Raw genomic sequence first — 27,080 nt, forward strand, 5'->3', positions numbered from 1 at the left:
CCCCATTCACTCACCATCCAATGACTGTTGGGAATTTCTTCACCCCCAAGAAGAAAATTAATCCGCACACACAAGTGCGGTGCTCTCCTCTCCACCATTTAGCTTCAGATTCTTTTCTTCCCCCCTTCTCCCCCTCTTCCTTCCACAAAACAGAGCAAAGACCAAGAACTCTCCGCCTGGGTTCAAGCCGGTGCTGGGAGGAACGGGCAGGCGGCTGGGCGCCCCCTCCCCACCGCTGCAGGGCTGCACGCTCGGGTGTGCGTCTGTAGCGTTTTGCAGAAAGGCCGTCGGACCCACGCGTGTGGGGCATGGTCAGCACCCACCCGGCCTTGCCGTCACCCCCCACGCGCTGGCGTGGAGGTGCTGGCAGCCGCCGCTCGGCCCACGGGTAACGAAAAGACAGCAGATAGCATTAACACATCAGTAAGGTGCTCAAAGAAAAAAAGGTGGCTCCCACTCCTGGAATGGGAAGCCACGTAAGGTGCTTCAAAAAGGTTTTTTTTTTTCTTTTTTTTTCTTTTTTTTTTTTTCTTTTTTCAGTTTCAGACATTTTTAAAAAAGGACTGATTGAGCATGTGGTACGTGAGAGCAAGGCCAAGAGTTTTGAGACTTCTGACATCCTCCATAAACAAGAGCTTCCTCAGGGCAAGATGCATTTTTGTTTGCTTCTTTTTGTTGTTGTTGTTGTTGTTGTTACTGTGGTGGATTAGTCTAGATGCATTCTTTTTTCGTATAAACCAAAAAAAAAGTAACAAACCAACCCAATGTGAGAATTAGCATAAAAGTCAAACTGCGTTATTGGGCTGATTTTTTGTTTTTGTCTTTCTTTTTTCCCTGTTCATTCAGTTAGCACCGTTCCTTTTTATTCTGGTTACAACCCAATTCCTTCTGTAATTATTGAACATACAGAAAGGACCAAGTAGTTGTTTTTATTTTTTGTGATCTGTTTCAAGAGCCCAACCGTAATTCCTCTGCTGCTGCTGTGTTTGTGTAGCATCTGGTTTCATGAGCTTAAGGAGAAAGGTTAGTCTGCTGATATTTAAGGTTGACATGTGTGTTTGTATGCATACACATTGTTCTATACATACACACCGCATGGAGTACATTTTAACTGGAGATAAAGTGAACTGGGTTCAAACACATATGCACTATCTTCCCCTATGTATTTGAAACAGTCTGGAGCTTTGATTTTTTTTTTTTTTTTAAAGTGCATTTAAAGCAAAATAACTGGCATTCACATACCCCATGGAAAACACGATAGCAGTGGAAAGCTTGACTATGCTGAACTCCTTGGACTTGACAACGCCAAAAGCAAACGGGGCAGTGACAGGCCTTGGTGTAGGCAGCTATTCTTGGGCAGCACCATTGGCAAGGAGGGAAGGCAGGAGGTGGTGGAATGGAAATTGCTTTAGAGGTTGAATATTAGAACTGTTTTCAATTCCGACATAGCCGTGTCATTCCCAGTACAGCCTCCTCTACGATGATTAATGACTTCTGTCTTATGGCTGTACACCTGACTCTCCCTAGTTCTGTCTTTCATAGTGTGTGTGTGTGTCCCAAGTGCCAGCATCTATTAGGAATAAGGCACTGCTGAAATTACAGTTTTACGAAAGATGCAAAATAATCCAACCCTAACAATCCTCACTGCCTACACTGCTCTCCTCCCCCTCACTCCTTTTTTTGGGGGAAATATTGCATGTGATAGAGTTTTCTTCTTATGTTCTCTAAGTGTGTCAAAAGTAGGCCTTGGACAAATGTCTTAAGTCCATCAGCACCAAAGATAGGTAGGAATACACCCCTTCTCTTGTATATACATGCACACATGCAGATTGTTAACTGGGAGGGGGAAATGCTTACAGTGTTCCTCTGCTGCTCCTCCCTGTCTCCAGAGCCCAGCCTAAAGAATAAATTTCCAGGCCCTCCTCCACAACATTTTCATTTACTGGACCATTCATGGAAGTGCTCAAGGGACTTTTCCATCACTCAGGTGCTACAGGTTTCAGAGGTGGATTTCAGAAAGGGTAAGTTCCTGGAAAGCCCATGCGGATCTCCATGCTGTGTGGAGGAACAGCATGGGTGGGCACCCACTCTCGTGCCTGCCTGCCAGACAGACACTAGTCAGGGGCTGCTTTGAGTTGATTCTTAAAATCAGAGAAGCCCCTACAGTGCAGCTGGCTCCTCCATGGAGCTGGGGACACTCACTGTGCACCTGGCAAATCTGCAGAGAAGCCGGGCAGCGGTTGGGTCCCTGTCTTTGCCCACAAGCAGCTGTGGATTGCACGCTGCTTTTTTGTTATGCCAGTGTGCTCTTTTTTCGCCAGGGTTTTTGACCTGGGAACAAGCCATGTTCCGGTAACTGGGTGGGGTTCATTGGCCCTAAAAATACTGCAGCCAGCCCATCATAACATGCACGGCAGCTGGTATATCCTTCTCCTGCTAAAACACTGAAAAGGATACTTTAACTGCCTTCCTTGAGCCAGGATCTCACTGGCTCCTCTCATCCATCACCAAAGGGCAGGGCTGCCTCGTAAAGCAGAGAATATAGCAGAAAGTAGAAAAAGCAAGCAGACGATAGGGGTTATAGCAAAGAAAGCATGAGATCAGAGGGTCTAGCAATTAAGCTCTAGGCTGGTCTGTTTAGCCACCATAGTTAAAATGCACTGAGATTAAAATTAAAGGTGCCTGAACTGCTATGGACTGGGTTTTTAGAAGTGACACAAACCTTGGGCAGGAAATGAGTTGCCTTTTTTTCTTTTAGTGGTTTAAAAGTCATCTTGATAAGGCCACAAACTGCATTTGTCTTGTCAATGTAACTGCTTGCAAATGGCATGAATTGAAAATCGAGTGAGTGCATCACTCAGCTGGGACAGAAACGGGAGAGAAGAGCCACCCCATGCCCACTACAACTGCTCTGTAGGAGAGAGGAACATCTGAGGAGGTGGTGGTGGAGGGTGTCTCCTTGGGAAGACCTGCTACGTGTGGAAAGGGAAAGGAGTTAATAGCATCTCTCCACTCTCCTTCCCCTTCACCACCACCTTACTGTTTTGCTGGACACCTATAGACAAGTAGCACTTCTGAAGAGCCTCCTCCTGTGTCCTTCACATGTGTAAGTCGGGGAAAGGGAGGAGGTTGGTATAATTACAAAAGGGGAAAAAGAAGGCACATGATTTTACTCAGTCCTGACTGAACCCACATTTTGAAAGCAAGGGCATTTTAGGTGGAGGGCAAAAAGTGCTCAGTGGAGCGGTGCTCACTGAGAAGAAATCTCAGGGCAAAGGAAGAGGGAGAATAAAAAGGAAAGGCAGGAGAAATGAAGGCCACATTCAGCTTTCTGTCCACTTGACAGTCTCAAGATTTGGCTGCATTATCATCCAGGAAGGAAAAGAGTCTGGTTGGTCTCAAACGTAGCCCAGTTACATATCTCCAGTTTTTGTTATGGCTGTTGGTGTCTTCCTCCTTCCCTTTTCTCTGGTCCCATGAGTGCCTGGAGCACTGCTTTAGTCTTTTTAAGCCCGTTCTTCAAAAATCGAGAACATGGCACACCTCTTTGGTCGCACTCAGTCTCTACTTCTCCTCAAATCCAGAACCAGTGATTAAACTGAGTAGTGTTCCCTGCCAGTCACTCCCACTGTTGAGGTGCCAAAAAGGCTTGATTGGCAACTGAAAACACAAACCATCCTCGTGGTTTCACCTGGGTTGGTGAATTGGTCACAAAAGCCACCGGATGACGGGCAAACAAGGGGAGCTGTTGACTGAGAAACTGAGATGTCATTTACAGAGGCCAGCATGAGCACCGCGGCTCTCAGTCACTTAACCCCTCGCGCATCGCCATGTCTTGGTACCACGGGTGACTGGGAGCCTTTCTCGTTCCTGTGGTGGATGGGAGGAGAAGCAGAGCTGATGGCCTGGCTTTGGGATTCAAAAACACTGTTTTGCATTTTTCCCCCGAGTCTCTGCCTCAAAAATGCATTTAGTTTCTCTCTCTGCCTGCATTCCCCGCCTCTCCCCCAATTTGCTCAGGAAATCATAAGGCAGAGTAATGAGAAGTAGGATCACCAACAGCCCTATGAAGACACAGGGTGGTAAAATGCTTCCACACAAACTCACAGTCCAGTGTTTGTGACATTTCATAAATAACTTTTTTCTTCTAAAAAAAAAAAGAATAACACAAGAACAATCCCTTTACTTACTCATCTGAAACAAAATAAACAGCAGTGGCTACAAACTTCTTCTTGTAACAATTACAAAAAAACTCCCAACAATACAATCCCCCAACTTTTAACACGCGCCTTGATTTTTTTTTTTTTTTTTTTTTTTTTTAACCTCAAAGCTGCAGCATATCCTTAAGGGCAAACTTTTCAATTAGTTTTTTTCTTTCTTTTCTTTTTTTTTTTTTTTTTTTTAAATAATGTGTTCACCAAAAAGAAAAAAAAAATTCCACAAAACAGTCTTGTACCAAGAAAATGCATTCAAAAATAGAAAATACTACACAACAAAAATATGTACCCTTCCTTTCCAAAAGAGTTTTCACAAAAATGTAGAAAAATGCCAACCTTTTTTTTTTCCTTTCCTGAACACTTAACTTTCGACCTAGGGCACAATTATTTATTGACTTATAATGTCTGTTTTTGCATAAAATATGGAAGATACAAACCAACTACCAGGACTGTGAAGTTACAAACAACAACTCATTAATCTCCCCACCCCACATTCCCTCCTTAGGAAAACAAAACAGAAAAAACCAAAACAAAACAGAGAAAGCCAATGGTTCAACAACTGATTGAAAGCTGTCAGGCTACGAAAACCCATCAGCTGACAGGGGGATTCAAAGATGCTGGCGTAACAGGAAAATCATCTGCCTTTTAAAATGTATACGCTCTTTGCATTTATTTCAAGACGGGTCTCTGTCCCGCTGTACACAAGTGACCAGGCACTATGGAGACAGGACACTGCCGGGCACAGAAAGATCTGCTAAGAATTTGGGGCGATGAGCCCAGGGACCGCATGTTGGGTGCATGTGGCGTTTTACTCGCAAAAGAACTGCTGCCATTTTGAAAGACAGAGAGGATGTTTCCATATGCCTTAAAAGTGCAAGGGCCATTTCTGGATCATAGTAATTAAATACGAGAAAGTTTCTTAATAGTCAAGTCCGTTTTTCTGGCAAAGGCAAGTTCTTCAGCCAGAGTTAGATCATTATCAGCTCCCAGCTGGGAGTGGGTAACAGCTGAAAGCTGGTAGGCAAAAAGTGTCACACCAAGGTGCATCCAGAACTCATTTATTCAGCGGGAAAGTGTTTTGCCTACCTTGAACGATGTTCAAGGGGTATTATGCGATTAACACAGCCAAAAGACCAACTATTTTGACGGCAACAAAATCTAGCAGTGGGGACTCGAGTACTATGAGTAAGGCAGCTGTATCTTGCACGCACGTGGCCAAATCCATCCTTTGTGTACCTTCTTTGACTTCATCGCAATTACACCTGCTTGCACCAGGGATGAATCTGCCCCATATGGTTCTGGATTTTATGACTGTTGGCCATTTAGGAGCCCAACCCTGCAAAACAATGTGCTAAAATACTCCAGACTGCAGAGCTAGGATCAAAGAGGCTTCTCTCTTGATTGAGACTGATTGTTTTCTTTCTAGCATATCTTTTAGAGGATGCTTCCATAATAAGGAAGAGAGGAGCTTTTTCTTGGCCTTTTTCACTGTGTGGCTGTGTGTTTTCCTTTTTTTCAAATGGCAAAATGTGTTTGTGTTTACTTCCAGTGCATTTTTTTCTCAAAAATTCAAAACAAAAAGGAAACATTACTTTTCCCATCCTTCGAAAGGAAAACAAAACCAAACCAGACTGATAAAGTACAACACAATAAAAATCAGTCATTATAAAAGACAACATGATGTGCAACAGCAATACCAAAGAAATAAAAACTTTATATATATATATATATATATATATATATATATATATATATATATATGTTTGTGCATATATATACACATCTATATGTATATATATATATATATATATATATTAGGATACAAGTACGAATGAGCCAAGAAAGCTATCTAACCCCACTACCGGATGACTGGTAAGCATTGGTTAAGAAATAGGTAAGGCTATTCTGAGATTTCTAACTCAACACAGTTAACCACTGCTTCTCTCACACCTTCACTTCCTAATTTTTTCACCTTTCACTCACTGGTCTTTTATGTCTTGAAACTGATCTTTTTTCCTTTTCATGTTTTTTTGGTCTACAGTAGAATTACATGTTAATAACAACAGCAAAACAAAACTGAAGCTTGTTGTGAGAGTATGTTGGTGCCACATCCGTGATGCAGAAGAAAAACAGACAGACAAGAGAACAACCGCATTCAGGTTTTCACACACAAAGCATATTTGAGGGCAACAGCACAGTTGACCAAAACAAGTTTTGGAGGGGCAAGCAGCAGAAGCTGCTGGTTTACAACACCAGCTCTTTTGCCTTCACTGGTGTCTTTGAGGACAACAGTAGCTCAGTTGCCATGTGGCTTTGCCATTCTTACCATCTGGAGCAACAGCTGACCTGCCATCTATTCACCACTAATTGCACTCCTGATGCGATGCAAAACCAAAAGGAAAGGGAAAGTACAAGGCTCCTAGCTGGGGCCAAGGCTATCTCTTGGTCACCTTGGCCAATGTGACAAATCAATGAGGGAGGGCACCTTGCTGGCAGGCCATTTGGGAGCAATCTTGAAGCAAATTCAGACTGTTTAAGGTGATGTGATAGATTGCTTAGCCTCCTCCACTAGTGAAAAAGTGACAGACACTGACAGGATACTCTGGGATCATGCTGTTAGTATAAATTATCTTAGTTCAGCAAAAATGAGAAAGCACACGCTCTCTGCTGCTTTTGAATTGCCTTCGTAAATGTCAGCATCACCAGCCACCAGAAGTGCGTGCCCTACAAACTTGGCTACAGCAATGGGACTGAAGCTCCATCGTGATTCCTGGCATTTTGATTTTTACTGTGGAACTTCTGAAATGTAACATTTTCCTCAAGAGTAAGCTCTAAAATTACCATAATGTTGAAAATATCACTAGTGTCTTATTGAACCATATCTATGCCACATAGTGCCAGCAAAAACTCAAGCTGATCCTCAGTAGTGCTTGTCAATGTCAAGGAAAGGAACATACAGAAACCAGATGACCAAATGGTACAGGGAAGTTCTGTTTTGGATCTAGCTCACTGGCCAAAGTGATTTTCATTTAAGAGAAAAGGTGCAACAATGAAGCAGGGTGACAAATGGAGGAGAATTATAGAACTTAGTGTTTCTCCATTTCAAGAAAAAATAGGGCATTAAGTTATGCGGCATCTCTAGTCAGCAACATATGTTTTGGCTTCTTAAAATAAATCTCAAGTTATCCTTGGTTTCTCAGTCAAGCACTGTCTACATGGGGCTTTAGTACCATGCTGAAAAAAGATGAGTTTGTGCTATATTTAAATGCAGTTCCAGTTAAACTGGTTTCAAACTGACCATGTAAAAAGGAATAACTTGTTTAAAAGCCATTAAAATTATACAATCACATTTATGTCTGGGATGTGATCTGGTTGAGCACTGTAAATAAGTGGGAACATAGCGTGGAATGTGGCTTTTAAAAACTGGTTTTGTTCCTGTTTACATGGACTAGACTGGTTTTGTTGAAACTAAGTCAGCTGGAATCAGGTTTAAAGAGGCTGAATTCAAACCCACTACTTCAGTTTGCAGTACTTTTTAAAAACTAGTGCAAATGGCATCGTATCACAGCATTGCAAGCATGCAGTGTTCCTCTCTTCGTCCAAACATGGTTGCCATCAGGTCACACCACAAGGGAGGAATATGCAGCAATCAGTCAGCCAGAACAGCTCAAACTACAGTTCTTTATTTTACCACAGCAGGAAAGGCACTCTGGACACAGCAGGCTCACTAAACCCTCAGCTTCACTTTTTTCTGGAGCAGTCCACTACTCCTCTTTGACAATGCAAATCCACTCTGACAGTAGCAATATATGCAGCTGCCTTAAACAAGAAAACAAAACAAAAACTCACCTAGACAAAAAAGGGGAGTATGGGCTCATAACCTGAATTAACTTCAGCAGACAGACTTCATTTCCTCCCATATCGTGACTCTGTAGCTGTCATTACTCTCACAGAAGTAAATGCCATTTTACAAATTCAAGGGGCTTTCCTGCCACTGTATTATGCTGGCTCTCAAATGAACTGTGCTTTTGTCGGGCATCCACTGCCTCATTACTGGAAGATGACCTTCCAGTGGCTTTCGTCTTACAGGATTCCTGCAGATGGCTCAGAAAGACACTGCATGTTCTACTGTCCTGCCTGCTTTGAAGGGAAGAGTCATTCAGTAGTTCATCTAAACTTACATCAGGGGATAACTCCAGTTCTTCTCTTCCAGTCCTTTCAAGCCAGGATGGATGAAATCCAAGAGTGGAAATCTCAGAGCTTGCCAGAAAAAAACATTCTTCCCTCCAAAGTCTCTTCTGGTTCCAGACAGACTCTCTCCTTCCCACCCAGGACCTGCCTCTTGTATATTACTCGTCCTCTAGTTTTTGGTACTTCTCTCAACTGAGGCAGCAAAACAGACTGACTAACAGCAATCCGCTTTGCATTGTGCAGCTCTGTGTAAGGTCTGTACAACCCATTCCTTGGTAGTAACGAAACCAAAATGTCTTAACTTCAAGTCTAAGAAGAAATTCAGGGCATGAGTAAATTGTTGACCATCCAACTACTCTAGACTTTCCTTAGCAACTGGGTGACTACCGCCCCTTTTTTTCCATGAAACCTCTATGTACATTAGACTGGCGGTCCCTACATTATGGGAGCAAAGCAGACGCACTCATGTTTTACATTCTTCTCCCAGTTGTCATACAAAGCATTTTTCATGATCCTGCTTTACCTTCTGGCTGAAGTTGTAATTACAGTCTTACTGAAGAGATTTGACAGAAACTTTTGAGAGTTTATAGACCACCAAGAGCTACAGCAGAGGTGGATCTTGCTGCACATTACTACTGTTTTATTTTTTCTCATATTATGCTTGTTACAAGGTTAATGACCAAGGCATAGACCAACATACAGCTTGACTGGAAAAATAGTTTCCAATTTAGGATTCCATTTGTTTCCATCCAAAAGCGTTCATAGTGCTTGACTATCTGAGGAGAGAAATCGGATTGAAGATCTTAAAATGCTAGACAGCTTCTTTGCGTAAGTAGAAATATTCCTTACTGTACTGAATTCCATGTCACCCTTTCTTGTCTACATGTCCCTCCTGCTCCCTCTGCCCCAAAGGCTTGACTGGAACATCTTTATTTAATTGAGTGTTCAGGATGACTGTTTATTGCACTGTTCCCATAACAGCCTCAGAAATAAGTGCTTTTTTTGAGTGACCTTCCCCTTTGGTAAGCCGGCTTCGTGGCTTCACTTTTTGAGCTGAGAGATGGGGTTATACTGAAGGCATGCTAATCAGAGCTGAACCTCTCTGAAGAGATCCTATCTGACAATGCAAGTTTTGACATCTGAACTAGGAATTGGTATCTTCAGGTTGAAGCCTTAGGTTGGTTTTCATGCTGAGCAGTTCTCTAAACTCTCTCACAGCCCCAAAGAACTCTCTCTAGGAAAAGGGGGAAAAAGATCTCTAGCACCCTGACACCTGTGATGACTCTTTAGTTTCTATTATAGTGCTTATTTTTCTTATACTTTTATTTATTTATTTATTTATTTTTAAATGGAAGCTATCCAATACCGCTATCTCAGTGTCTGACTAGTTGCTTAAAGTAAAGGTAATCCCGGTTCTTTCAGCCTGGTTAGGTTTACGGTACATCCTGTTTTCTGTGCCTGTCCCTTTCTCTTCTCTCTTCCTGCTTAATTGGCCCCTTCCAATCCCACCACATGTAAATACATTTCAGTAGTGCAATGCAGTGCAGTGCAGTCATACTTAGTGCAAAAATAAAAAGCCTTATCCAGACCAAAAAAGCACAAACTCCCTCCCCGTCCCACCTAGCCCCCAAGAAATCAGCTCTCAGTAAATGCATACTAATGCCCCAAAACAAAGGGGGATTTGCAGTCTCCCAGCCACACTTTCACATGCCTCGTTTTCTCTCCTCCCACTCAATGCAGAGATCTCATTAGCAGGTAGGACTTTCATTGAAGACATAAGAAGTTAAATGACAGAAACTGAATGGAGACAAGCCATTGTTTGGGGGCTGCAGAAATAAGAGAGAACTAAATGGATACAGCAAAAAGGTCAGTAGTGGTTTCACACAAAGTTGTCAGATGTGACCTTTGCAAGGGCACACCTTGCAAAGGGCATGTGTAAGTGTGGATAAAAATCTTAAGAAGCTTCCCTGTTCCCAATATACAGTCCTTATTTTAACAGTGCCCAAGCAAAGGTTCTGTAGTGCAATCAACTCTTCAAAGCGGTAGCTCTCTATGGCCACCCTAAAACAAATGGACAAATCGACTCTAACTTTAGTTTTCTCCCTCTCACACAGACGCGCAGGTGCATGGACAAATCCCTCCTCCATCCTGCAAATACATGAGTATATAAAAAGGATTTTTTTTCACAGCCCTTCTAGGGCTATGATGGGAAAAGCAGGAATTTTAATGACAGGCTTACAAGCTCTTAAGTACCTCAAAAGGAAAACACATAAGAAAAACAAAATAAAGCTCACTAATAACAAAGGCAGCAGGTTACTGAATCCCAATCAGCCCAGACCTCCTCTAGCCTGTCTATCTCTTAACAATATAAAACATCTGCCACGGTTTGCCACTCGTTAAGATATCACCTGGGAAAACACAACAAAGACTTGCGGGTACTCACTGGTTTGGAGATTAATTTCAGTTTGGAGAGACACAAGAGTCTCCATCTAAGCCTCATAACTACTAGAAAGGAGTGTAGGGAACCACCAAAACAGTGTAAGAGGCCACAACAGGGAAGGAGAAGCAAGAAAGGGAAATGTATGGAAAAAGGAACACATTAGGGTAATACTGCTGCTGCTATACTAATCTCACTGTAATTGCTCAGTATATAGAGGAATATTAATGCTGCTTTGCTTAGGCTCAGGCACATGTTTCTTCACACCTTCAGCCTCTTCTCCCACTCCCAGTGCCTTGCTGAAGGTGGCAACCCACCCCAGAATGTAAACAGAAGCAAATACCAACAAATAAACCAAATGATAACCAAGAAGCAGGTTCCTCCTTTCTCTTTCTCTTGCAAAGACAGAACTGTGCCCTCACCTCCAGGCACACAGATATACTCTGCCTCATCCTAGTGCAGAAAAAAACAAACAGTGTTTCACATGCACAGAAATAAGGGAAAAACCTAAGAGAATCTAAATAAGGGTGCAAGGGTCCTGAATAACATCTGCCAACACAAAAAAATGCCAGTTCGTAAGGACTTCTGCTGTTTATCTTCACCAATGAGCCTATCATGAAAAATAGAGCATAATGGAATCACTAGCCATGACAAGGGGCCAGAACCTAAATGCAGTCTCTCTGGGTGCAGAGCCAGAGCACACGAGATACAAAGTGGATATAGCTTGCTAAGTCTTCTGTAAAATCTATAAACATAAATATAGCCAGTATAATCAGCAGCAACAAATATTCTTGCTGTTGATCACTGTGTACTTTGAGGGTGTTCTACCTGTTTGCTGAAATTCTAAGTTCACCCTAGACTATGTGGGTTCCCATCCACTCTGAGTACCCAGTGCAGTAGCACTTCTTAAAAAAAAAAGTCCTCAGGAAAGTTTGATGTGTAGTCTGAATTTGGGGTTATATAATGAGATATTACAAAGAAAGAACTTTATTTCACCCACACGAACATGTGATCACCATTACAGAAAAGGCACAGCCAGAGCGCTTCTGGGTAAAGCAGTCAGAAACCTAGAATGAAGTCCAAATATCCAAATACACAAATGCTTTTACATTGTTCTGGCAATAGAAAAGTGACACAGCAAGGGTGTAAGTTAGAGAAAAGCGATTGCTGCGTATCATGTATCTACACTCGCTCTTGTGGTTCACTGTTTAATCATTTCAGACAAACACGCTCTTACCAATCAAACCCAAAGAGGCTACATACTTGTAGAATGAAAGACTCTAGGCTATTTACGACTCTCTGGACAGAAAAAGCCCCACGCCTTGTTCAAAGTGAAGCAGCTGTCCTGCCCTGTATAGTTCTTTTGAGTCAAGCCTCCCAGCAAGAAGGAGGGAGTATTTAATCACAGAGCCATTACCATAGGCAAAATTTGCCTACTGGAGTGAAATAAAACCTTAAAACAATTTTATGAAGAACAGAAACTTTGGGCAGAAACATGCTAAATTATGGGGATCAGTCCTGTGATACCCTGAAGTGTGTGTATGAAACTTGTTTGTGGGACCATAGCTTTCTGTAGGACTACATACTCCTTCTCTGCCAGAGAAAACACACTGAAGTCAACAGAAGAGCACGTGGCTCCTGCCTGCAGAGTTTGGCCCACAGAGAGCTGGTCCAATCAGTTTTGAGGATTAAGTACAGACCTCACTGATGCTGACAAGAAAGGTCACACAGTACATCCTGCCTGAACGGAGCAGCTTATTTATCTTGTGTTTGACAACAAAAGCTCATTATGGGTGGAGTTTATGGGAAAACACCAATTTTCTGCTTCATTTCATTGTAAGAATTTCTTTGAATCTGAACTTTGGAGCAAGTATCCAGGAGACTGAATGCTCGGCACATACGAAACTGGGAATAAATTCCAGATTTAAAGGATCCCTATGAGTTTCATGGCAGTTCATGCTACAACCTGGCATTAGGACAAAGGAAAAGGGGCACCTCAAAAGACTATGAAACCTGTTGAAAATACTTGTGAACGAGTAGTTCTGACTCCAATAAATGAAAGAGTGACACCTCTTCCACCAATAAATAGGAACTATAACATTTTTAAAACATATTCATACATTTAAAAAAGAGCAGCAGCAGACACTGGAGATTGAGTCTTTTTCTCTAAGTGGCACAGGTGAAGAGCAAGTCCCTTGTACGGAGATCAAGCGTTTCTCTCTCCTGGGAGGCCCCCAGTCTTTGGTGCAAGCACCCCCAAGGCGGGGGACTCTCCTCTTACTCAACCTTGCAGCAAAAAGCTTTAAAATCCCTTTCAGTCCCTGTACAGTAGCATAGAGCAACATTCTCAGAGAACAAGGTTCTCCCTCTCGTGGTGACAGTGTTACCTACTTCAACTGTTGTGTTCCTCAAAAGCTGTATAACACAGAAAAGAAGTGCAAAAAGGAGCTGTTGACCACAGACACACAAGATCACAGCTTGCATTAGCCCTGGAGTCTACTTGGTCAACGAAGAGTTGGAGAAACAAAAGTAATAACAAAAATAATATACTAGAATAAAGCTAATATTTGGACAGAGTCTCCCCTTGACATTTCTGTCAGTTCAGAAAAGTCTCCAATGCAAGAATCTATACAACTCTAAAGCCAGTACCACCTTCAGTTTTCTCTCTCCTTAGAAAAGCAGAAAATACACACATATGAAATGAGTTTCTTAGAACATCACAATCCTCAAGATTAGTATTTCTTCAGAGAATGAAAAAGAAAGGATACATATTGAAAAAAGGCAAGATTTCTGGATTCACAAATGACTGACTGTCTTTTATGTAAAAGATATGTTAAAATAGTGTTCACCAGCTGATTATTTTGTTAGTTTCACTTTCCCTTAGGCAATTGTACCTGTACACACTGCATTCTAAAAGTACAATCTCTAGTGTGGATAATCTACCTGTTTGGTACCATCCTGCTTGTAAAACCACTTCTTAGCCTAAAAATATAAACTGTAAACTGTATAAGATGCAAAATGAACTGAGGTGTTTAAAAAAGCATTAGGAAAAAATAAAAGGCAACGAAGAAGTCAAATCAAGAAACACATTAAACTAGTAATTATCCTAAATGAATTACTGAACCTTACAAAGGATTAGCAGGGGAAGCGTGGAATGGGTATGCAGCCCGTTAAATGATCAGGCGTTCTCAGTGAAGCGAGAACGCTCTCTACGAAAATATGTATGATTCAGCATTCAGTCAAAGGAAGAGGCAAAGACCATGGTCAGAAAATGTGGACCACTGAATCAGCGCTCTGTTGCAGCAGCTAACTGGAATTAATTTGGGAAATGGCACCTGTTTGGCTTGACGGGACAAAGCCCATCCTTTATGTAGTAGGGTAATTAATTTTGTTACCTGTGTAATTCATACTGAGGGAATAGTCTCTTCCTTCCCTTACAAAAAGGTATACACAGAAGAAAAGAAAAGCCAGACTTAGAAGTCACTGCTGGAAGACCATAACTCTTAAACTGCAAGTAGAAAGAAAAAGGATGTGGTAGTGGCCTCCACGTAAGTGCAAATGGCAGATGACAGCAGTCTGTAAGGAATGCCAGCACTTGACGATTCCCATGCTTGAAGTTCTCATTTTATTATCCCAAGATGTGGCATAGGTAATTCTTGCCCTCTCTTCCCACTCCCAAGTCACTTTTAAGCTTATTGATTTGCAGTGACACAGATTTCCTCATTCTCAGCGAAAACACAGTTTGTAATTGATGTGACCATCCTTTATTTCTTCCAGTCTTCACAGTTAGAAGAAATGAGATATAATGAATACCTCCTCCACAAAGCTCATCCACTTGATTTTGCACAGTTTCACTTAGGAATGATATATTATCAACAAGGAATGAAGGTCAGCCTAGATGTACCTGAATTAGAAAAGCAAACATCAATGCTTTTGTTAAGTTTGCACTCTTACGAAGTTTGGATTGAGACTTGCTGCCTGGGCCATCTGTTGCAAGATGAGAACACAGAAAGGACACGCCAAGCCACACGGCCTGGGTGTTGGTCAGCTTCCTCAGGGCTACTTGGATCTACATATGGACATATCCTCAGTGACATTTTTTCAGCAGCTCTGTGGTGACAATTAAAATCTAGTGGCACTGACCCGAATCTCAGAACCAACAGCAATGTGGACTGGTAATGATAAAGGCAGCACTCCCCTTGGAAAACTTTTGAACTGAAACTCAAACTTGCAGAGGCTCTTTTCATTTGAAAAAAGGGGGGGGATCAAGTGGATAAGTAAAGATGCAATTTGAACATATTAATAGTGGTGGATGGAAGTATTTTTTATCCAATTCCTGGCAAAATCCACTGGCCACATTAAGCATAACTGTATGGAGAATAAGATTTCTTCTACCCCACGTTAGTGTGGAGGATCATTTCAGGAAATCTTAAAACTTTAAAGAAACAGGACTTGCAAAGAGTGAAAGACCACTTGTGGCATCTTTCTCCAAGGCTAGGAATGGAAGAGGAAAGCCTGACATACATTTTTACAAATGAAATAAAAGGACATCTTAGAAGAGAGCTAATAGATAACCTTAATTGTCTTGATTAATTGTTGTTCTGATATGAAAGGCTAGCAGGGAACAATCTCTAACTTTTTGTAGAGCCTAATACTGTTTTACCTTTTCTTAAAAAAATTTACTTTCCTACATCTTGCTACATAGAGATTTTTAAAAGTCTGAAAAAAGAGTTGTAAAGACAACAAAGAAGCCAATAACATGAAAAAGCACACTAGAGCTGTAATAATGATTGTTAAATGCTTCAAATAGCTGCAGCAGTTGATTGGGTTGTGAATGATACATGTGAAAAATAATTCTTCTATGATCATAGGCAGATGCAAAAGTTAAATGATTATACTATGTATATATATTGATATAGAATTGCTATATATATTGTGTACTGTATGTTCTAGCTTTCAGAAATACTGTATTGTAGTGTACTGTACTTAACTAAGCATATCTAAATAGCAACTTGTCATTTTCCACAAAGTCACTAGTACTGTTAACAAAAACCAAAAAGTCTATTTTCTCCCGTAAAAGAAATACATACTGTTACAGTCACAGACATTTTGACTATAGAGAGACAATGTACATTAACCAAAGGAAAACCCCAAACCAAAATAAACCCCAAAATCAACCAGCCAAAATTGTTGCATTTATCATCTTATTCAAAAGGGGAAGGGAAATGCCACCAATCTAAGAAGAGGAATAACATTTACTCAACTTTTATGAATGAAAAATGAAAGAAAAAAATCCACCCCAAGTCTCCAGTTATCCTTTCCTGGACAAGGGCAATCCCCCAGCTGGGCAAAAGAGTTAAAATAATAAAATGCTACTTTTGGGGCCATCTCAATACCAAAATAGGCAGCTGTAGCTAAACATACTTATTCATCCCCCCAACTAAACAGGTGAAAAATGAGTTCTAGAAATCCTGCAGTTCTCATGGATTACGTACTGAATACTCTGCCTGACCAATTTCTTCTCCTGACAATCTATTGGTCTTCTAGACACACTAACCATAATCCCAAAAAGATTTTGGCAAAGACCAAGAGAGAGAAAGTTAATTGTTAATTATTAGTGACTGCACATTTAGAATGGATTACTCACATTACTTGTAAATATATTCAGACTTGTAAATATGTTTCAGAGTACGTGAGGTGGGGAAAGAGCTGTTTGATACGGCGCTTTGGATACTACAGACTCCAGACCTGGAGTATATCAGACCCTATCAACACCCTGTGTTGCTAACTGTTTAAAGACTTGGTAATTTTTTACTGTTCTTTTTAAGGGGAGCAAACAGGCAAGTTAGATTATTTTGCTTGGATTTTATTCCTTTGTCAGGTGAACATGTTGAAATTCAATGGAAATGAGTGACTGAGCTCAACAGTTGTTCTGGAGCTGTCACTCCCCATGGATGCCCATCTCTGCCGGTGAAGGCTCCTGAGCTGGCCAGTTTTATTTATTTTGTGGGTGAAAGACCACACAGGGCTCTGAGAGGCACACTCCAGCCTTCCCTTCAGAATGGGTACTCACAAAAATACACTGGACCAAATCTGGATGTCAAGTTTTGAATGAGGACAAACGTCTTATTTGGGCAAATATCAGTTAAGAGCATTTGGCCAACAGAACGTGTTTTATTAATATATGTGTGCATATATACTGCAAAAGTAGTGTATTTATTTTTCATCATATTAATATAGACTCATGCCAATGCTCCAGTTAATGTTGTAACAGTTGTTCCATCTAAACCCTTTCCTGAACCAGGCATGCCCACACACTCTATAAGCAACCTGTCTGTAAAGCCAGAAAGAGATAGCTTGCTATCTACCTATGCACGCACACATACACATGCATACTCACACATACATTTGCATGCACACACACACAGAGGCCATATAATTGAGTTTTATTCAAAGACCCCATTGGTACCAACAGACTGTGTGACAAATGATAGCAAAGGACTTCATGGAAAAAGTGAGAGGAAGAAAGTTGTGATGTATGTCAGGGCAGTTGGGTGAATGTAATCCTGCTTCCTGAATGTGATGGTCCTTTCTAGTCGAACTGTGCATATTCAACACGGCAGTTGATCCTTTAGGAGACTTCATTAGGTTCACTAAAGAACATGGCGATATCCAGGTTGCAAAAAGAAAAGGAGAAAAGTGAAATAGAAAAGATGCCTAATTAAATGCATAGATCTCAGAAAGATTTCTGTCCATTTTGTAGGAACTGGTCACTGCAGAGTCGGACAGAACACAACAGTAAGTATCTAACCAAGGTCTGCACTTTCCTCAAGTGTCATAGGACTGTGAAGCTGGCAAAAAAATCACCAACAAGTCAACTGTATGAAGTGTGCACCCAGTAGAAGCCTGCAATTCTGACTGGAAAATACCCAAAGCAAGAAACGCTTTGCCAAACTGACCAGATTTGTCAGCAGGGTAAGTCCCAGTGGAGACTATATGAAAGCCTTTGGGCTACTGTAATACCTAAGCCCAACCTGACACAAAGCATTTACAAAGGATGCTTGGGGTGTGGCTGCATGACTGTGCATGAAACTTCGCAGCACAAAGAGAGCTCAAGTGCTAATAAATTTTGCATGAGGAACAGAAACAAGAATGTCCTTATGTGCTGAACTGGATAAAAGTTCTCACACATGATGGGATATTGGCGGTTCTTTTTGTTTGTATAATGATACTGTTGCAGCAAAAGGATATTGTTGGAGTACATTTTTCTTGAAAGAAATCACAGCTAAACCAATCAAAGGGCCTGCATTTATCTCCAGTGACATGCAGCCATCCCAAAAGTGCCAATAGAGTTACGCTGATAGAAATTAAGAATTGAGTTTGTCACCGGGAAGCAGCTTTTAACTGGATTTCTCTCTCAGGAATTCCACTGGTATTGGCAAAGCTGGAGTCAGTAGTCACATCACACAGCCTTATCCCCATATTATTCACTTAGTTTACAAAGAGGATTTACCCTCCAGTGTTCTACAGGGAGCTGATGCCAACCACCCCAATCAAAAGGAGATCACTTTAGAAGAGGGTCCAGCCTGAAGCTGTAACTGAAGGTAAGAAACAGTTGAGAAGCATCATCCAATATGAAGAGATGATTATGCCTTATTAATACCTCTTTACCTCTTCCCTACCCTCTCAAACAGGAAAACACAATATAAGACTTTTCGTATGAAGGGAATGTTTTAGATGAAACTATGCTACAGATACAAAACATCGGTACACTCCATACTGCTCAGATACATTTCTGTTTTAAGGCAGCAATTGTATGCGAGGCCGTAGTGTATTCAAGGCTGCATTGTATTTGCTTCCCAAAGAAGTATCTTACCACTTTTTGCTTTTTGAAAAACAGTTGAGGACAAATGTGTAAATTGGAAGGTTAAAATACACCTAAGACAGTGTTTGGAAGATGTTCTTGGTCTGCTTACCTAAATGCTACACTTCTTTTCCTAAGGCAAACATCATGAGTTTTCTCTGGCCAGGTGTGGTTGTGCACAAAAATCTCAGCTCACTGACTGCAGGGAAAGGAATTAAATTAGTAAAGTTGACTTAGTCATGGTAGTGAAAACTGCCATCATGTATAACATGAAGAAACATGTTAAAGTAGTACAGTTATCTTGAATTGGCCTCTTATTATTTTAAAAACTTTTAATGAACAATTACTGGGGAAACTGGCATTACTGATTCTTTTCCTGATGTGACTTTGCTAGAATTATGTTTGGAATAAATTTGACTCGCATTTGAAAATAAACCCAGAAACTCTTTAGTTGAGTAACCAATTGCAATGCGAACAGTGATTTAAAGCACATTAGGGGCTCAATTTACTTTTTTACTTTAATTGCAGCCAACTCTGCTTCTCCTTGGACTCTCTCATAATGCCTGGGGATCACGCACTACTGCAGAGGCTAAAATACAAAAACAAGCCAGCACCGTTGCTAAATATATCAAGAAAAAGTAACAATTAATATTTCGCTTTGTATTTTTTTCACTAAAACCATAATTTTTAAACCAAAATTATCTAACAGTAGCCTAGTAATTATAAACATTAGTTCAGAGTAGCTATTTGTCCAGATACTGGCAGACATAAGCAGGGAAATAATTATGTTGTTCACCAAGACTTTGCATTTCTCTAAGTCATCTATTTTCATCTTAGTTACTTCTGATAGTTACTCCTGATCTATAGCAGAGGGGGATCAGAAATAGAAACACTGAATGCGTAACATTTTCTCTGCTCCTAGAGGCACTAATCTAGTTGATTAGTTATCAGCACTGGGAATAATTAGATGGATATACACTATTACCTAACACATTTTGTTTCTCATTTACATATTTTCTTAGAAAAATGAAACAAAGATTCCCCTTGTGCTTCACAACAATAGGTCTAGGAGAGTAAAGCATTCTCATTTTTCAGACAGGTTATCTCTTTGTCAGTGTTCCCTTGAGGACCAAATCTCTCTGTTCTACACTAAAGAAAACATAACCTGTCTTTTTGTTTTGTCTGAGTTAGTTTGAAGAATACACACATAGCTAAAATTCTCTCCAAATTTCAGAGCTTAGTCATTTGTCAAAATCTGGGGACTCCTTTGCTCCTGCTGAAATGAAATGGATCACTGAGCAGCTTTAAAGGAAGTCAGCTGAGAGCTTTTTACTTCTAGCAGGACAAATAAGAAGGTTAACAGCAGCAAGAACACTGACTTGGCCTGGCCAGAACAGACCCCTGATGGACATGAATATAGCCTTAGGCCACCTCATACACTTGGCTGTCTTACTGGACATGCTGCAGAGACTTGGTATCTCCAGTATCTGCCCCTCTTCAAGGCCTTCCTACCTGATTTTCGTTTCTGTCAGTGGGACACTCAAGCACGGGGAAATGTTTTAATTGCATTTACAAACTCAAGACTCCAGATTTAATCTCATAAGCCTTTCTTCAGCAGAGCTGTGATCACTTAGAGGCCAGATCCTACTGAGAGACAAACCTCCTGGGAGCAGAGTAGGCTCAAAACCTTTCAGAGCCAAGTTGTCATCACATTACACCTCCTTCACAAATTTTCACAGCATAAAAACAAATCAAGGAATGTAAAAAGCAGCTATTTTGCTTTAGGCTGATCAGGTGCTGCTTCAGTGAGGCTACCTGCTGATTCATTTCTGTCAGGTTTATTTCAATGGCTCAGAGCAGCTGGATTCTGAATTGAAAGGGTTGGATTACCAAGGTCTAGTTGTCCTTGACAGAACAGCCACCAGGTGCCAATTTGATGTTAAACTTCTTCTAGAGTGGCAAGCCATCTTCGGCAGTGAAAGCTGGAGGATTTTCTTAGTATAAGACTGTCAGAAGGGTCACCAGTCTACAGTCCTAGGCCTACTGAAGGTCTGGTTATGTTTTAAATGGTTTGGGTGGCTCGGATTTTGGATTGGACTCAACACTTCTGCAAATAGTATGTTTTGTACCTTCTCCCTGTGGGATTTGCTTTCATTACTAAGAGAGGCAGGACATGCTAGCATAATACTCGCTAAAGGTGAGAGATTTGTTCCTCCATCATGTGAATGATCCAGCATTAATCGCATAACTGAAGTTCAACTGAAATCAGTTTGGGGTTGGTAAGAAGTGAGGGGGCTGATGGTATGTGGGTTATTACTCTACTTTGGATGAAAAAGAAGTTGAAAGAAAAATGGGTACCACTTGGCCTCTTTAATCTTAGAGCAAAGGGAAATTCCACTGTTTTAGAAAGTCAATTAAATGCCACTCTTCTCTGTTAGCTTACTGTGAATTCGAGCTGGTTTGGAAAACAACAGAGAGCATGGGCCAGAAGTGGGCCTAGCAGACGCATGACAGTTGCTGAGAAAGTGTCCCCAGAGCAGCTCCTGCAAAATATCTGTAACTATTTCCCTTATGAGAGACTATTATTAGGGTTTTGTGAGAAGAGGGACCAGATATGATATTTCACATCATATTACAACTTCTTAACTGGTGTACTCTGCTGGAATGTTCCTATTATTTACGAGTCACACTTGCCAGTCCTCTGCAAGAGATCCCTGTAGGAGAACCTCACTAACGCACACACTCCACACAGGCAGCCGCACACACTTGGTAGCTGTTCTCTCCTTACTGTCCGGCAGACACTGAAGTTGTGGTCCTGCATTTCTTGTGGATTCAGACTTCCAAGAGAGAGGCAGACTTTAGTGGAATGGGTAAAAGAAGTTTTGTTCTCTGATTTATGATTACACATAATAAAAGAGCAAGGGTGTTTCAATGAACAGCAACAAAATTAACCTGAAAAGGAATAATTACAATGTGGTAATTAACCTGAGGAACTCACTTCTGCAGGATAGCACTGGGGCCACCTAGCAATTAATAAGCTAGATCTTTAAAGGATAATGAGAATTATCTGCCACAATATATAATTTTTATATGGGATAAAATGTTAAGGCCATAAATTACTATGTCTTTAGGTTATAAGCAGATACATAGCTAATGAGGATTATAATAAATCTTCTCTCATAGGCTTATTACTTTGTAATTATCCAACATGGGTATTTCGTCTTCATCCAAATCATCTGCAACTGGCCACGTGTCAGAGACAGAATACTGGGCAAGGTGGACCACAGGGCAGATCTGCTCTGGTCAATCCCACATTTTCAATTGACATCATCAGCCTCAGCAGCAGTAAGAGAAGGCACTTACCTCTCATTTACTCTAAGGCTTCTTTTATTGCACTTTTGCCTTGCAGAGAAGCCTGGATTTGTATGCTTATGTCCTTTCTAATACCCTTTTCCATTGCCAAAGCAACATACAGAGAGACAGCTTTAGGGAAAGTGAGAATCAGGGTCAAGGAATGCAGGATGTTGCATGCTCTGTCACTACAGCCTGCTCTTTCTCCTCTATATCATTTCATTGGGTGTTTTGAAAGAAACCTTTCAAGCATACTGAGATGAATGCACTCAAACACTGTCAACAGCAGCTTGTCAATCATCAGGCCTGCTAGCGTAGCACAGGTATTTTTTAACAGGAATAATGTAACGATACATGAAGCTTGAAGATACCTGTAATATTCAAATATTGTAGTAGTTTCCAAGTACTAAACAAATATGTCAACAGATGGAAGGAAGCATTATTTAAAAGAATTTAACATTTTAAAAGATAAAGGGGTCTATGTTTGAGCTTTTAAGTTCACAGAAAGGCACCTAAGTAAGTGAACGGATTAGCACTTTCAGCTACGTTCACAGTCATGCTGCAAGTTGCTTCATGTTTTACAAAATCAAGCCCCTAATTTTTGAGCCCAGAAGTTCAACAAAATCAGTTTATATTTCAGGCAGCCATATGTGAAGACCTTGGTCTAAACTGTTCGACAAGTGATTCAGAATTCAATCTAGTGTGCTACTACTTTAAGAAGTTCATTTTTTTTTTTAATTGGCACCCTTCATTCACAAGTGATCTTTAATTCACTTCAAATTTATTAGGTCCCATAACAAATTTGTATTTCAAAGATGATGCTGCTTTGACTTAGGTAAGGTTAAACAGATAGGACAGGATTTAGATTTTAGGTAGGGTTTTTCTCTCTAAACATCATAGTATTTGGATTTAGGTGGATGCAAACCCTGATTCTTATTTCCTGTGTACTGCCGTACCTCTTCTGGCATCAGAACCATATGCCAGAATACGTTACATCTCGACTATAGTTCACCAGATTTAACAATGGTAAATTAAACAGCTTTTCCCCAGGCCTCATATGACAAATGAGCAGCTACAGATTTTTAAGATGGGTAAAATTCTTCATTAATTCCTAATATGGGAGAACACCAAACTTCTTAATACTAAAACTCCTTTCTTCAGAGAATGACCTTCAATCCTTTTGTATAGGTTCACCTCACCCATTTTCTTCCACACCCTTTTCTCTAGAACCCTTTTTTTCTGTACATACATAGTGTGTCTTTACATGGCAGATATTAGTTCCTCCTCTCTGTCTCCTAGGCATTGTCTTTTCACTTCTTGGTTTACCTGCCAGCATTGTTTTTACCAATGTGGTTATGAGAATTGTATTTATTAACTAACTTGTGCTCCTTTTCCACCCCCCTTGAACTACCCAAACAAACTCATAACAAAAAAGACGTTACCATATAAGAGGCTCATTTGGCCTGGCACTTGCCTGAAAGTCTCTTTATGCTGCCCACTGCAGCTGAGAATCAGGGCTTCAGTGTTTAGGATCTGCTGAACAATATCTTGCAGGGTACAGAAAGATTCTGAGACTGAAACACCTGTCAGTTTTTTTTCCCCAAAACAAATCAGTAATGGAACAGCTGTAGAACACAGCAATGAGGTTACCCGTGCTAAATCACAGACATCCGATACAGAAGCCGCAGGTGTAAAGAACACGCAAAATTGTATGCGGAGATCTATCAAGTCAATAGTTAGAAAGTTGTCCAGCATAAAAAAATGTCTCATGTGAAATGCTCAGTGTTCACAAGCAAAGTTTTGTAAACTTAAGAAAGCTTAATTTAAACATAGACACAAGTAAAAGCTAAACTAGCAAATTTTCTTTTTTTTTTTTTTTTTTCTTCTTTTTGCATATTTTTGTTAGGTGCTTCTTCTCTGTCTAAAATATAAAGTCCAGAGTGCAGCTGGTGCAAATCCTAGCTATGGATTTCAAGCAAGACAAAGATAGAGTCAGACACTGATCCAGCTGAACTAAGGACCCCTGTACTTTGGGAGTTGGCTTTGGGGGGAAAATCCTCACGCAGATACACAGAAGACGACTAGGGAGAACACCAGCCCAAACACAATAAAACAAAATACAAAACACCAACATATATATGCAGATCAGGAATCAATCTTTCACTCCGATCCTACATTCCTTGCACAGCTTTGCATATGCAGAGAATGTGGGACGTGGCCCTTCAGTTTGACGTTTTTGCAAATGAAGAAGGGAAGATAATTTGCAATGGTAACATTTTAAGTTATTTTGGCATCAGCACAAATTACCAGGGGCAGGATCAGATTCCCACACAAATATGGAAGCTCTCTAGCGAGCAAGGCAGGGATGAGAGAACAATACAGCAGATTAATTCTTGTCCAGTGACCAAAAAGAAGGGAAATCCTAGTTATTACACACTTCCAAAACTTTCATTACTCTTTAAAATAAGAAGAAAGAAAAGACTACAGACTCTATAATCCCCCAAACCAAGGGAACATTGCTAGAAAAATCTCTTTCTCAAAAGGAACCACCCTTCAGCAGAAATAAATTCTGAGGTGGAAAGAAAAAAAGGAAACAACAGAACCTTGGTAAGAGCCAAAAAGAGAACCACATAATTCAAAAACAAAGTAGCAGTTCAAATGATACTGCAGGATGCACAAACTCTAGTAGATAATCTCACAGATGACTTCACAGAGCCCCTCATCGACCCAGGTAATTCTTGATTCCATTAGAAAAGAGAGAGAGAATAATACTAGAAAAGAAAATTAAGAAACATCCTTCCTCTTTTTTAAAATAAAAATCAAGATCATCTCCCCTCCCCCCCTCTATCTGGAAGCAGGTTAGCTAACCTTAACAGTCTCAATTTAAAATAAAATATATATTTATCTATATATTCATATATATAATAAAAGAGAAGATATTAGTGGCAGTGTACGCAAAACAAAAAAGAAAACAAAGAAAAATTACTTTTAACAATCTCACTTTTTTGTTTTTTTTTACACAAATACTGTTGTAAATATATTAAAAAAATCAGCATTCTATCTGGTAAACGTCACTTTTGCCCCTCTATAAAATTTTGAATTAAAAAAGTCCCAAGAACTCTTTTTTTAGTTATTCCCCTCCCCACCCACCCTCTATTCCTCTTTCTTCCACAAGAATAAATCCTGATGCAACTTTTTTTTTTTTTGCAAAGATTGTGGGAACTAACCCTTCTCTTGTACCTAGATCCATAGGTTGCAACCTCTGATATCTTTGATTTTCCTCTGTGTTTCTCTTTGCCTTCTGTGAAAGTCCCTCTTGATTGTGCTGAGGCCCTGGGCTCAGCGAAGACACTGAATAAATTACAAAAAAGCCACCGTAGCTCGTTGTTTGAATCTTCTTGGTTTCTGCTTTAAGGTGGTGGTGGTATGGGAAAAGCAGCGGGGAGGGTGCACCAGAGAGCATGGGATGGAGCAGAATCCAGGTGAGGAACCTCTGATTCTTTTTCCTCACCCTGCAGGGACTCCACACTATCCAAGCCACACTGCCTCGCGCTTCCCTCAGCCCTTTCGTGTGTTTGTGGATGGCCGTGTGTGTGAGAAAGCAGACACGTGGTGGAAACCAGCAGGGCCTTGTTTCCTCTGGTTGCTGCTCAACCAGAAGCAAAATATTCCACAGTTCTAACTGGATACTGTGAAGTCCAAAAGCGGTCAGCATTGTGAATTATGTCCATTGAAACACTGCGAGCGGTGTACTTATAACGACAGTAGGCCTTGTAGATTTGTAATATATTTCGCTTTGTTTCTTTTTTTTTTTTGTAGTGCTCTTCACAAGTGAGAATTTTTTTTTATTTTTTTCTGTCTGTTTTTTTGATTTTTTTTGTGGTTTTTTTTGTTTGTTTGTTTGTTTGTTTTTTTGTAGTAAAGAAGGGTTGTATTTAGAGGCCAGTAGCTAGAGATCCAACCAGTGGAGCTCATGAAGCACTACCTGGCCTTAAGGCCACCATCCGAGGGAGGTTAGGAAAATTCTTATTCACCCAGCCTCCGGAAATGTAATGTACCAGCAGGCAAAAAACAGTTCTTCATGTAGTACAAAAACAACAAAATGAAACGAACCCAAAAAAAGGAGGAAAATAAAGGTAAAAACGAAACAAAAATCATTTCTTAAATTCTAGTGCCATAGCTTTTTTTGTTGTTTCTATTTTTTTTTTTTTTTTGTTCATAACAAAGAGAGAGAGATTCTACTTATCCGTCTGACACATGCATCCTCATGTGGTCGTTGAAATGCTCGATTTGGTCAAACTTAGCTGGACAGACAGAGCAGACGTATGTGGTCCCCTCCGTGCAGGCCACCACCCCGGCAGGGACGGCCCTGGCGCCGGTGCCGGTGGCTCCAGGTGTGCCGTTGGTGGCACTGTGCAGAGCCACATGCCTCTCCAGCAGGGTCTTGTGGGAGAACTTCTTCTTGCAGATGTAGCACTCGTAGGACTTCTCCCCGCGGTGGAGGCGCATGTGCACATTCAGGGAGCTCTTCTGGGTGAAGCGCTTGTTGCAGATGCTGCACTGGTAGGCCCTCACGCCAGTGTGCGTCACCATGTGTTTGATTAGGTAATCCTTTAACGAGAAGGAGCGCCAACAGATGCTGCATTGGTGGGGTTTCTCACCTGCTCATTACCAATGAGAGAGAGAGAAAGAAAGAGAAAGACAAAAAAAAAATCATACAATTAAATCAGCTCTTTATGACTCTTTGCAATAAATTAATGGTAAGTCTCCCAGAGGTTGTTGGAGAGGTGCTCTGGTTAGGAAAGAGTAATTCTATCAATAAGCATGCTTCAATATCCAAAATCTTTTGTGACCAGAGGTTTTACAATGCTTTGCAAAGGGGCTGTATGTATTCCCATTCCACATACAGTAAAAAGAAGCTCAGATGATTTCTTCACTTTCACACAGCACACGTCACTGACAAAGACAGGACTAGATTAAAAGTTCACCGTGTTTTACCTCCGGCTTCAGTGACATCACC

General features: G+C 40.8%; 1 protein-coding gene across 1 annotated transcript in view; it reads right to left on the reverse strand.

Annotated features, from left to right (window-relative positions):
- Positions 1 to 485: 485 nt before the first annotated feature.
- The window catches only part of ZBTB20 (zinc finger and BTB domain containing 20), a 53,235-nt gene continuing 26,640 nt past the window's right edge, over positions 486 to 27,080 (reverse strand). Inside the window, exon 4 of the mRNA XM_005511456.4 lies at positions 486 to 26,721. Within this exon, the coding sequence (XP_005511513.2) occupies positions 26,303 to 26,721 (419 nt within the window). The 3' untranslated portion in view covers positions 486 to 26,302. The remainder of the gene's footprint in view (positions 26,722 to 27,080) is intronic.

This window comes from Columba livia, chromosome 1 (genome assembly GCF_036013475.1).
Source record: "Columba livia isolate bColLiv1 breed racing homer chromosome 1, bColLiv1.pat.W.v2, whole genome shotgun sequence".
NCBI classification, from domain to species: domain Eukaryota; kingdom Metazoa; phylum Chordata; class Aves; order Columbiformes; family Columbidae; genus Columba; species Columba livia.